This window comes from Tachysurus vachellii, chromosome 9 (assembly GCF_030014155.1).
Source record: "Tachysurus vachellii isolate PV-2020 chromosome 9, HZAU_Pvac_v1, whole genome shotgun sequence".
In the NCBI taxonomy this organism is placed as follows: Eukaryota; Metazoa; Chordata; class Actinopteri; order Siluriformes; family Bagridae; genus Tachysurus; species Tachysurus vachellii.
Genome location: NC_083468.1, coordinates 7755849 through 7767008, shown reverse-complemented (window position 1 = coordinate 7767008; position 11160 = coordinate 7755849). Strand labels below are relative to the sequence as shown.

At 39.1% G+C, this 11160-nt stretch overlaps 2 protein-coding genes and 3 non-coding genes across 6 annotated transcripts; all 5 read left to right on the top strand.

Annotated features, from left to right (window-relative positions):
• The first annotated feature begins 2449 nt into the window (after positions 1 to 2449).
• On the top strand, positions 2450 to 6820 carry rps3 (ribosomal protein S3). 2 transcript variants are annotated; one of them, XM_060877569.1, is made up of 7 exons: positions 2450 to 2549; positions 3479 to 3609; positions 3744 to 3837; positions 3951 to 4045; positions 4719 to 4906; positions 6002 to 6204; positions 6769 to 6820. In XM_060877569.1, exons 1-6 carry the CDS (start codon positions 2520 to 2522, stop codon positions 6199 to 6201), a joined length of 738 nt encoding a protein of 245 aa, XP_060733552.1. In that variant the 5' UTR covers positions 2450 to 2519; the 3' UTR covers positions 6202 to 6204; positions 6769 to 6820. The 2 variants fall into 2 exon arrangements, with proteins under 2 accessions (XP_060733552.1, XP_060733551.1); XM_060877568.1 differs by having other exon boundaries at positions 6002 to 6218.
• Positions 4487 to 4635, top strand: LOC132851844 (small nucleolar RNA SNORD15). The gene has a single exon (XR_009649064.1). It is a non-coding gene; the product is annotated as a small nucleolar RNA SNORD15 (small nucleolar RNA).
• Positions 5715 to 5865, top strand: LOC132851843 (small nucleolar RNA SNORD15). The gene has a single exon (XR_009649063.1). It is a non-coding gene; the product is annotated as a small nucleolar RNA SNORD15 (small nucleolar RNA).
• On the top strand, positions 6530 to 6678 carry LOC132851842 (small nucleolar RNA SNORD15). Its single transcript, XR_009649062.1, has one exon. It is a non-coding gene; the product is annotated as a small nucleolar RNA SNORD15 (small nucleolar RNA).
• A 994-nt stretch (positions 6821 to 7814) lies between the features above and the next one.
• Positions 7815 to 10029, top strand: kctd14 (potassium channel tetramerization domain containing 14). The gene is made up of 2 exons (XM_060878560.1): positions 7815 to 7897; positions 8715 to 10029. Exons 1-2 carry the CDS (start codon positions 7841 to 7843, stop codon positions 9381 to 9383), a joined length of 726 nt encoding a protein of 241 aa, XP_060734543.1. The 5' UTR covers positions 7815 to 7840; the 3' UTR covers positions 9384 to 10029.
• The last annotated feature ends 1131 nt before the right edge of the window (positions 10030 to 11160 follow it).

Genomic DNA, 11160 nt, shown 5'->3' with positions numbered 1-11160 from the left:
AAATCTACTTTTAATTGTGTATAATTTATTGCTTGTATGTATTCTCATATATGGAACTTTACTCCATTTCACTGTACAAAATTATATTAAGGTTAAACTGCAACCCATGTAAGTAAAAATATTATAAAATTCCATGCTAGTCCATGCTAGTCTTCATTTGTTAAAAAGGGAATTCAGCCTCAAGAAATGTGTTTTGGTTTTAACTTAAAGCAGATTCACATTTAAAAAAAGCTTTCTGATGGACAACGTGCACAAATTATTATTGCTGAAAAACATTTTGTTACACAACACCCTATATTTCATGTCATTAGCAGTGAAACCCGATGAAACATTTTTTGTTGTATCTGCGTGTTTTTTATACAAAAGTAAGCCTATAAAACCATTTTTTCTCAGATTCCTGAAATCACTCCATCCCTACTAGAAATACTGTTTCTTGTTAGAATATTTTTTCCGACTACCTGCATTGGCCTGTAGCACTGACCTCGCATCTGATGAAGACATTGAAGAGGCAGGTGCTCACTCATCTCCGACCTCTGGTGAGCCCATCAATGGATCCTCTTCAGTTTGCCTACAAACCTGGCATTGGCTTGGAAGACGCTGTCATCATCCACCTAAATCAGGCTATTTCGCACCTGGAAAAGGCTGGGAGCACAGTGAGAGTCATGTTTCTTGACTTCTCTAGTGCTTTTAACCAGAGATGGGGGACTCAAGTCATATGACTTGATTTGAGTCAGACTTAAGTCGCAAAATTGAGACTTGCTTTAAAAATATTAAAAAAAGACTCTACTTGATTTTGACTTGACATTCATGACTTGAGACTTGCCTCGGACTTGAGTTAAATAACTCAGAGATGGGGGACTTGACTTGACTCGAGTCAGACTTAAGTCGCAAATTTAAGACTTGAGACTTGCTTGACAAATATTAAAAAAAGACTCGACTTGACATTCATGACTTGAGACTTACTTGTGACTTACTCCCACCTCTGCTTTTAACACCATCCAACCTGTGCTCCTGAGGGATAAGATGGTGTACATGGGAGTGGACCATCATCTGGCTGCTTGGATATTGGACTACTTCACAGACCAACCACAGTATGTGAGGACTCGTAACTGTGAGTCTGACATCCTTGTCTGCAACACTGGAGCCCCGCAGGGAACAGTTCTGGCCCTGTTCCTCTTCACTGTATACACTGCAGACTTCATGTTCAGCTCAGCAACCTGTCACCTGCAGAAGTTCTCTGATGACTCTGCCATCGTCGGTCTGACCACAGATGATGATAACAGGGAGTACAGAGGACTGATCCAGAACTTTGTGGACTGGTGCCAACGGAGCTGCCTCCAGTTAAATGTGTGGAAAACCAAAGAACTGGTGGTGGATTTCCGTACCCACAAACAAACTTCATTACCACCAGTGAACATACAGGGAAAGGACATTGTGAGAGTGGACTCTTACAAATACATGGGTGTTCATCTGAACAGCAAACTGGACTGGACAGACAATACTGAGGCAATCTATAGGACAGAAAGGACAGAGCAGACTCTTTCTGCTGAGGAGACTAAGGTCTGGAGTACAGGGAGAGCTACTGAAGACCTTTTTTGTCTCTGTGGAGGCCTCAGCCATATTCTATGGTGTGGTATGCTGGTGCAGCAGCATCTCTACTGCAGAAAGGAAGAGAATGGACAAGCCGATCAGGAAGGCCAGCTCAGTCCTGGGGATTCCTCTGGACACTGTACAGGAGGTGGGAGAAAGGAGGATGGTAGCAAAACTATCATCATTGCTGGAGAACAACTCTCACCCCCTGTATGAAACAGTTTCATCTCTGAGCAGCTCCTTCAGTGACAGACTGTTACATCCTAAGTGTCTGAAGGAGCGAATACAGACGGTCCATTATCCCTGCTGCTATTAGACTTAACAATCAAAGCTGCTCCCAGTGAATCATTCACCATACACACTGTTATTACTGTTTAACTGTAATAATAACAATAACAAAGTACTTCTAACAACACGTGCAATAACAGAAATTTTGAAAAACGTGCAATATTACCTGTGTGCAAATAGCGTACTCGTGGTCTCTTTTTTCTTCTCTGTATTTATACATTGTGTTGTGTATATACTGTATGTTATAATTATGTCTCCATTCTTATATATATATTTGCATTTCTTTCTCTTTGCTGCTGTAACAGAGAAATTTACCCATTGTGGGACGTATAAAGGTATATATTATCTTTTTTTTCATGTTGTTTATTAAATAAGAGGAGAGAAAACCCTCCTGCAATTGTTTATCTATTTGGTTAGTTATTTAGTTTTAGTATTTAGTTACTAATTAATTTAGTTTTAGTATTTTACTTAATATACTAGATATTCTAGTACTCATTTAGTTTGTTTGATTGTGGAAGTTTTAATTACGTCGGAAAACTACAGCTCCCATCAGCACTGGAGCTCAAACGGAAGTAAAATGTTACTATAAATCGATTTCCGCTTTGGTCAACGTTCCTTTCCTGTCTGCGGCCTTCGGCAAGATGGCGGTGCAAATATCTAAGAAGAGAAAGGTTAGGGAGATTTTTATACAATTATCCGTGAAAGTTTCAGGCATCGCTGCGTAATAACGGTTTTATATGGTTGCAATAGTGCTTAATTATAATAATTCGAGGCAAGATATTTATATTGTTATTATTTTATAAGCGGATTGAGTTGGATAAGAGTCACTGCGACCCAAACATGGCAGGAGTGAAGTGTCTCACTGCCCTGAAATCAGTCACGAAACAGACTCGTAATTAGTTTGTGTGTGAAGTGAATTTATTATATATTCCTTATATTAGACCTTAACTTTTATTTTGTTTTAGCTCTTGACGTTCTTGAGTCCTGTGCTGTTTAGCCAGTTAGTTAGCTGTTAGCCACTTAGCTAGCTAGCCAAGGAGCTAATTTTTTTTAGCATCTCCCGGCTTCTTGCTTATAAACAGCGATAATGATATTATTTAGTTCCCGTTTTGTTGTAACATTGAACCAAACGGATTTTAGATGACGTTTAAGTCAAGCAATTTAATGCATAAAGCCCATATTTTGTCCCATATATAGTGGATAGCAAGCTGTCTATAATGCACATGTATAAGAAGTCAGACACCTTTTTATTGTTAAACCTGTTGAGGCCTAATATTAATGATTTGTAATTAAAACAGTGAATTTGCTACACACGTTTTATGTAGTGCCTGAACCAGACCTGTTCTCTGTACAGCCTGCTGTGTAGATAAATGTTTTATTCAAACCTCACTTGAATAAAGTGAATTCCTGTTTTATGATGATACCCATGTCCAGGCAGTAATGGTTGTTTTCTAACTTAACAAACGTTTCAAATGTCAAGTCTGATGTGCAAGATTGGAACATGTGGGAATTTCATGTCTGTGTAGTCTGACATACATTAAATCATAGTTTTAGATTGAATTGATGCGGTTTCTGATGTGGTTTGTGATTTCATCTTCAGTTTGTCACAGACGGCATCTTCAAAGCTGAGCTGAACGAGTTCCTGACCCGAGAGCTTGCTGAGGATGGGTACTCCGGTGTGGAGGTCCGGGTCACTCCGACAAGGACGGAGATCATCATTCTCGCCACCAGGTAAAGCTTTGTTTAAGCTTGATGTTTTGCTTAGTTTTGTTTTGTTGCTTTGTTAGATTAGTCGAAAGATTTCTTGTTTAGACAATGAAATGGATACTAGATACTTGTCTAAAAATATAAACCCATTCGTTTAGGACCCAGAATGTCTTGGGAGAGAAAGGTCGTCGCATTAGGGAACTGACCGCAGTTGTTCAGAAGAGGTTTGGTTTCCCAGAGGGCAGTGTGGAGGTAAGACTAGTTTTCCACAAGTTCTTTTGTGAGTTTCTGTGTTGGTTTGTTGCCATTCTACAGAATTTTACTGTTCTTCAGGTGCACATACTTAACTGCTATCTTTGTGTTAGCTCTATGCTGAGAAGGTTGCCACCAGGGGTTTGTGTGCCATTGCTCAGGCAGAATCTCTGCGCTACAAGCTGCTCGGCGGTCTGGCTGTCCGCAGGCAAGTCATACGTGCAAATTATATATTTTAATATTTAAAACAAACACTTTCCATATATTATAGATATTTGGTATGTAGCAACTGATGAAATCCAAGCAAAACAAATCAAAACCAGTCCCGTGGTAAAGCATGTGCGAAGAAAAGAGATGTCTAGACAGATTCTAATATTTTCGCTTGCTATGTGAGAACTGAACCCCACAGCTCAAAGCTGAAACTTTTGCCAAAGGCTTTGATGAGCTTGGAACAATGCTACGTCAGAAACTTGACCAGGAGTGCAATTCATACACAATTATCCTCTCCCCAGGAAAGTGTAGCCCTCAAAATATGCATATTTTTTGCACCTTAAACCACATAAGACACTGCAATAATGCTTTCTAGAAAATATCTCGCTGTTTTTTGTTTTTTTGTGTTTTTTTTTTTTTTTTTTTTGAAAATATTTTTCTTCAGTGATGATGCGATGACGAGTCGGAATGGTACATTAGCTCTCTCTGGATTGTGGGTCAGTGGACATGTTCTGTGTCCCTGATTTCATTTCCTCAGAGTGGCATGTTCCTTTTGCTTGAAGACATCGAGGCATTTGTCTGAGAAGAGTTAAAATAAATGCATTGTTCTGTTTGCATGTGAAACTAATTTGATCTAACACCATGGTTGACTGGTCTGTTGTCTTCCTCAGGGCCTGCTATGGTGTTCTCCGCTTCATCATGGAGAGCGGTGCCAAGGGCTGCGAGGTGGTCGTGTCCGGCAAGCTCAGGGGCCAGAGGGCCAAGTCCATGAAGTTTGTGGATGGTCTGATGATCCACAGTGGAGACCCCGTCAACTATTACGTGGACACAGCTGTCCGCCACGTCCTGCTTCGCCAAGGTGAGTGAAGGATGAGAAGATAGTGGTGTAAAAACCAACCAGATGCAAGTGTGGTGAATTGCATTTTCTGAATCACATCCGTGTCACATTTGTCTATACAACACATTCTTGCTTGAAATGCAGTTAGCCATGGCAGCTTTAGCTTTGTACTGGAGCTGCAAGTCTAGTATCTAATGGAAGAGTCTAATTAGCAGCGTTACATTGTGTAGTCTGTGTACTTAAATCTTAGTAAATTGAATTACCAATGGGCTTCTATTTTAAGCAGTATGTGTGATGGGCATCTTGAACAGACAAAAAGGCACCTGGTTTAAGCCAGTAGAAGCAGCTATTACCCTTTTGGTTCATCATGCTGGTGAAAATCATATTTGGGTACATGTTTGTTCTCATGGTTTGTGTTTATAGAAATTGTCACACAACCATTATAAGTTTTAAGGCATTAAGATTTGGGCATGCAGTTTGCATGATGTAAAACTGGTTACTGCAAGCTTTACTAAATCGTTGATTGCATTATTATTCCAACATTACAGAAAGAATTTTAGATCTGTCTTAGGTTTAAAAAAATAAATTACTTCATTTTATGAATTGATACTAAATATAAAACATGCACAGTTCCACAGTTTTGAAAAAAAAAAGCACATAAATCCAACCATGCATATTGGAGAAGGGGACTATCTGCTCGATTCTAAACATTTCTATGGCTATGGCAGTTAACAGGAGGGGGATAACATTAAAATTATGGTAATTTAAGGAAGTAGTGCCATTCATCTGTTTCCCCAAAAGTGAAAGACATTTTTACTGTGTGATTCCCCTTCGGTGATGATACGATGACGAGTCGGAACGGGACACTTGCTGTCTCTCTGGATTCTGGGTTAGTGGTCACGTTCTGTGCCCCTGACCTCAGTTCCTCAGAGTGGCATGTTCCTTTCAGTTGAAGACATTGAGGCATTTGTCTGAGAAGGGCATCTACAAGAATTCATTGATACAAAAAAGACTCCCTGTCCCATGCATCTCCCTGGCCATGTTTTGTTGTTGGGGAAAATGTAGAAGAAATGTTTGTTTTGACCCTGTTTAAGAGGATTGTGTCTCTGTTTTCAGGTGTGCTCGGCATCAAGGTTAAGATCATGCTTCCCTGGGACCCTAGTGGTAAGATTGGCCCCAAGAAGCCTCTGCCTGACCATGTAAGCATTGTGGAGCCCAAAGAGGAGATTCTCCCTACCACCCCCGTGTCTGAACAGAAGGGGGCCAAGCCTGAAGTCCCAGTCATGCCCCAGGGAACTCCTGTACCCACAGCATAAATGGTGAGGAAGACAAAGTAGGTCTTGAATTTAGGCATGGTAATCAACAATATAAATCAGTTTGGTCAGTACCTATCTAATAACCTGGTTTCTAATTGTCTATTAGCAGTTTGTGTGTGTAAACTGACAAATATGACCTAACTATAGACCCATTTTACTGAGAATTTCATTCTACTTCTAATTTATTGCAATTGTAAACTGAGTCCTGGTCAAAACGGTATTAAAAGATGCGTTGCAAGAATGTTTACAGAATAAGGATCTGTGGTGTGTATTGCCATTGGATTAATTGTGTGTGCAGCTCAAACAGCTTTAGATAAACTTTCGCCCCCTTCAGTGATGATACGATGACGAGTCGGAATGGGATTATGCTTCTTGAAGGTGTCTGTGTCCAGAGTCATGTTCTGTGCCTCTGAGCTTGGGCCCTTTGAGTGGAGGATCCCTTTCACTTGAAGACATTGAGGCATTTGTCTGAGAAGGGATATCCAATGATGAAATGTCCAGTAGTAGGGGGAAAAAACACTAAAGCTGAAAAAACCTGTTAATTTCTTTTTTTCTTTTCTTTTCTAGGTGGTCACCATTGGATGAGATTTTCTGTACAAAAATAAAAGGATAAATACAATTAATGGTTGTCTTTATTTTGTCTTTATTCATTTACATGAAAGCCAAGTCATTTTAGGTGTGGTAAAATGGTATATTTTTAACTGTTGAGGTTAAGTTTTTGGATACGAGTTTGGTATATTGAATTATATATTATAATTTATATATTCATATATATAATAATGAGCAGGTCTTTCCCTTAAATTCATACAAGCGCTACACCATGAAACTAAGCTCCTGACCGGCTGAAGCAATGTACAGTGTGTTCACCAACCTTGAGATATACACTGATGCAGTATTCAGCAGCCCTGATTCATTTTTCTTTAATCTATAACAGCGGTGTCCAATCTTATCTGGAAAGGGCCGGTGTGGGTGCAGGTTTTCGTTTCAACCCAGCAGAAGCCACACCAGTGTCTACTAAAAGGCAAGATCAACTGATTAAACAGGTGGAATCAGGTGTGGCTTCTGCTGGGTTGGCATGAAAACCTGCACACACACCGGCCCTTTGTGGATAAGACTGGACACTGCTGATCTATAAGGTCAGTCCTGCTGGTTTAGGAATACTGTTGGAACTCATATGAAGGTAAAGCCTCAAAGTGGGCATTGCTAATACTGCGCTACTATTGTGACTCATATATGTCTCACTGAGCACTTGAATGAAATGGGCTTAATCCAAATTCTTATAACTGAAAAGTAAGCCAATAAGCTCCAAAAGCCAAAACAAAAATGACTTGGTGCAGGACTTTGTGCATTTTTATTTTTTACAAATAAAAAAATCCCTGACTGCAAAAAGTAGTTTGGGAATTAATTTAAAATATGGGCTGTATGTTACCGTTCAGTGCTACTAGTAATAATAAATAGTAATATTCTGTAAATGACGTTTAGTATTTATTTTATTTATTATGCTTTAGTTTATGTCTAATAATTATAGGTGGGATTGTTGTAGACACGCCCCCTTTTATCGTCATGAAAAGCCCCGCCCACTCCTATAACACCTACATACTGCTGGAATCTAGCGGGTAAAACAGAGGACCTTACAAACATGAGTCTTCCTGACATCAAATCGGCACGGAAACTCGCAGTCGAGCCTTTAAAACAGGTAACAAGTTTTGTCGGTTTATTTGTATGACGTGCTTTTTGGACATAAATCTTACTAGGTGTTGCGTTTGAGGTGATAAATCATTGTTTTGCACCGCGTTTACACACAGGTGATGAGATGGAGTTTAGTTTACCTGTACAGGTGTAATGCTGAGGTCAAGTGCTGTTTAATCCAACAGCGTCGCATTTTAGTTAAGTGTTAAAAAAAACACATAATATTAATAATAACTCGGTCAAAAATAAAAAGTACTTATCGGTAAAGATGATAAGGTTATCAATACAGATAAAAACCACACTCAGCTTGGTTTAATTGTCATAATAATCAAATGATACAGTAACTTTGTGTCTTCATGCTTTCTGTGTTTTCCAGAAAATTCTACTCTGTTGTTTTGTTATTCAGGGAAGCTGTGGGCCTGCTAAAAGAACTGGCTTACAAATCATTTTGTCTATTGCTTCGTACATCATTTACTTTACTTTGAAATATACTGTGGCATTTTGTGTGCTTTAAAAAAAACAACTGACAGCAGCATGTTGTTAGACAAGGTCAAGGTTGAGTGTCTAGACTGTCTATGACTGTAGCACACATGCAGCAATTTTTTTTCTACTCACAAGATCTTATTAACTCAATTTGTCTGTGATTTTATTTTGACATCAAAAGCGACTAAAAATGCAACTTAAAAACCCATTTGGACTCCTTAAAAAAGTCCAACGGTGTCTCTGAGGCATAATAATCCCAATTTGGTAAGTGATGCAGAAGCTTGGCCATCTTATGACGAGACTACACGCTTTAACCCCACGTTCTTCTCTGTCCTTTACAGTGCTCTGTCGTGCAGCTGAATGTCGGCGGTCAGGTGTACACCACCACCCTGTGGACCCTGCGCAAATTCCCCAACTCAAAGCTGGCTGAAATGTTCAGTGTGCCTCACAAACTTCTAAAGGATGCAGAGGGTCGCTGTTTCATAGACCGTGACGGGACACACTTTAGAGCCATTCTCGAGTTTCTCCGTTCAGAGGAGATTCCTACTAAAAATCTGCTGGAGGTTCACAAGGATGCAGTGTATTACAATATAAAACCCCTGGTGAAAATCCTGGAGGAGTCCCCACAGTTTTTTGGTGAGAAAGTTGGAAGGCAGCAGTTTTTATCCCATGTGCGCAACTACCACGAAAATCTAGAAGTCCTTATCAGGGTGGGCAAAGCAGAAGCCATGGCGTCACGATACTCCACTATAATCATATGTGTCCTAAAAACAGAGGATGACCTGGAACGATGCAATGATGCCATGGTCAGTCTTGATATGAGAAAAGAATCTGTTGTGAGTTTCGGTCCCTGGAATGCTCAAGCTACCGTGGTGGATCTTCTGGATTGCATACAAATGGACATAGAAGCAAAAGGATATAAAGTGAGCATTAAACCTCACAGCACAGAGAAAGGCTTTCTGTTTAAGAGCCATAATTTCTTCTATAAGCTGACTTTTACTTGGTGGTGACTAGGATTTGTGCTTCCACCCTTTCAAGTATGATTGGAATGGTTTTTAATAGTGGAACGCAGAGGTCATGAATTTTCTCCTACAAACACTTTAGATAAGAAAAGTGGGTTATCTATTAATCTAAAACACCCACCTATGTTGCAGGCATGTGTCATATAGGGCTCGTTCAGGATCGTTGCTGCCATCTGTAGCCACCCTTGTTTAATATTTACTCTAGTTTGTACCAGCCCTTTGCATCATGTGACCTTAATGTGCTCACAAATATGTTCTTTTGCCGACTTGCCAAGAATCAAAAATAGCACAGACAAAATATTTTTCCCACAGCAGTGTAAAATTGTACAAAATATTTTAGACAGATATTTTGGATGCCTGTTAAGTAAGGAATAAATCACAGTAAGGTGTGCTGTTCTCAGAAAACAATTAATGTCATGGTGTGATGTAGCCAAACATGAGTTTATTCTTTTCTTACAATTATATTTTGTGATTTCTTTATTTGAAATAAACCACAGAGATTTACCATAGATTCAAATGTTAACTTATTAATAACACTTTTCTTAACGATTTGTTAGTGAGCATCATGACACGCTGTCACTTACTCCTTCCAAAAAAGTTAAATAAAGATCTCCTTTCAGAAAATGTCACCAAATCAGTGTTTATGTTCATTGTTAAATAAAAGCACATTTATAAATTTCTTTATTATTAGGCCGTGATTGGGCATGTTGAGCATCTGCCATGCAAGTCTCTGTGACTGCGTTGCTACTAAATGGATAATTTATTATAAACAGAGCGTTAAAGGTGGGGTCTCCGATGTTTGAAAGCCAATGTTGACATATAAAATCACCAAAAGAAACACCCCCCTAACCCAAATGGGTCCCACCCCTGTATTGATAGCTCCACCCACACATGTATACATAACCCAGGAAACTAATGGAAAGAAATGTGTCTATCATAGCTGAAGGGAAGAACAATACGATTGCAGATACACAAACAAGCAAAAATGACACACAAGCATAATCATGCAAAGGACGGCATATATTAGTTCTGTGAAACAAAGCAAAACCAACGTTACTCACCTATCGAGAAGGAAAAAAGCGCCTCGCCATCTTAAGTAAAGTTGGCCGCATATTCACAGAGCTAAACGCTGTTACTACACAAATAACTCTACAACTGCGTTTTGTCTAGTAACAGCGTTTAGCTCAGGAGTTATTGACTCGGAAAACTTCAATCTGTGAATATGATTTCTTTCTTTGTTTTTATCCTCCATGTCAATGTTAAAACCGCTTTCTGCTAATGTCACACATGCGCACTGAACACTCTCTCCGCCGCATATTGAAAAGACACGCCCCTTTTCTGCTCATTGGCTACACGTTTGTTTTGTTTTTGTTTTGTTTGTCGGCCCGACTCAGTTTTCTGATGCATTTCTCAAACATCGGAGACCCCACCTTTAATATAAGAATTTTTTTACAATACAGGGACAGTGTCAGGGCTGTTATAGAAAATTTTAATCTAGACCATCACAGTCGAGAGTTCATTAGTGCCGTGGTATAATGAATGTGGGTGTTGTATTTGTATTTGTATTTGTGTGTGAATTATCACTTAATGCTCTTACATATTTACATGTAAGTTACATAACTCACATTTTTAACTGTAATTATTGTGTAGTTTATATTTTATACTGTAGCAGAAATATATATTTTTTTATTAGTAAAAAATACTATTAAATAATATTTTTTGTGGGATGTGGTAGCTCAGTGGTTAAGGTGTTCGACTACTGATC

Coding starts and splice junctions, on each gene's coding strand:
- kctd14 (XM_060878560.1), top strand. CDS start 7,841: ATGAGTCTTCCTGACATCAAATCGGCACGGAAACTCGCAGTCGAGCCT. Junction 7,898..8,714: donor CAGTCGAGCCTTTAAAACAG/GTAACAAGTTTT, acceptor TGTCCTTTACAG/TGCTCTGTCGTGCAGCTGAA.
- rps3 (XM_060877569.1), top strand. CDS start 2,520: ATGGCGGTGCAAATATCTAAGAAGAGAAAG. Junction 2,550..3,478: donor AAATATCTAAGAAGAGAAAG/GTTAGGGAGATT, acceptor TTTCATCTTCAG/TTTGTCACAGACGGCATCTT. Junction 3,610..3,743: donor ATCATCATTCTCGCCACCAG/GTAAAGCTTTGT, acceptor CCATTCGTTTAG/GACCCAGAATGTCTTGGGAG.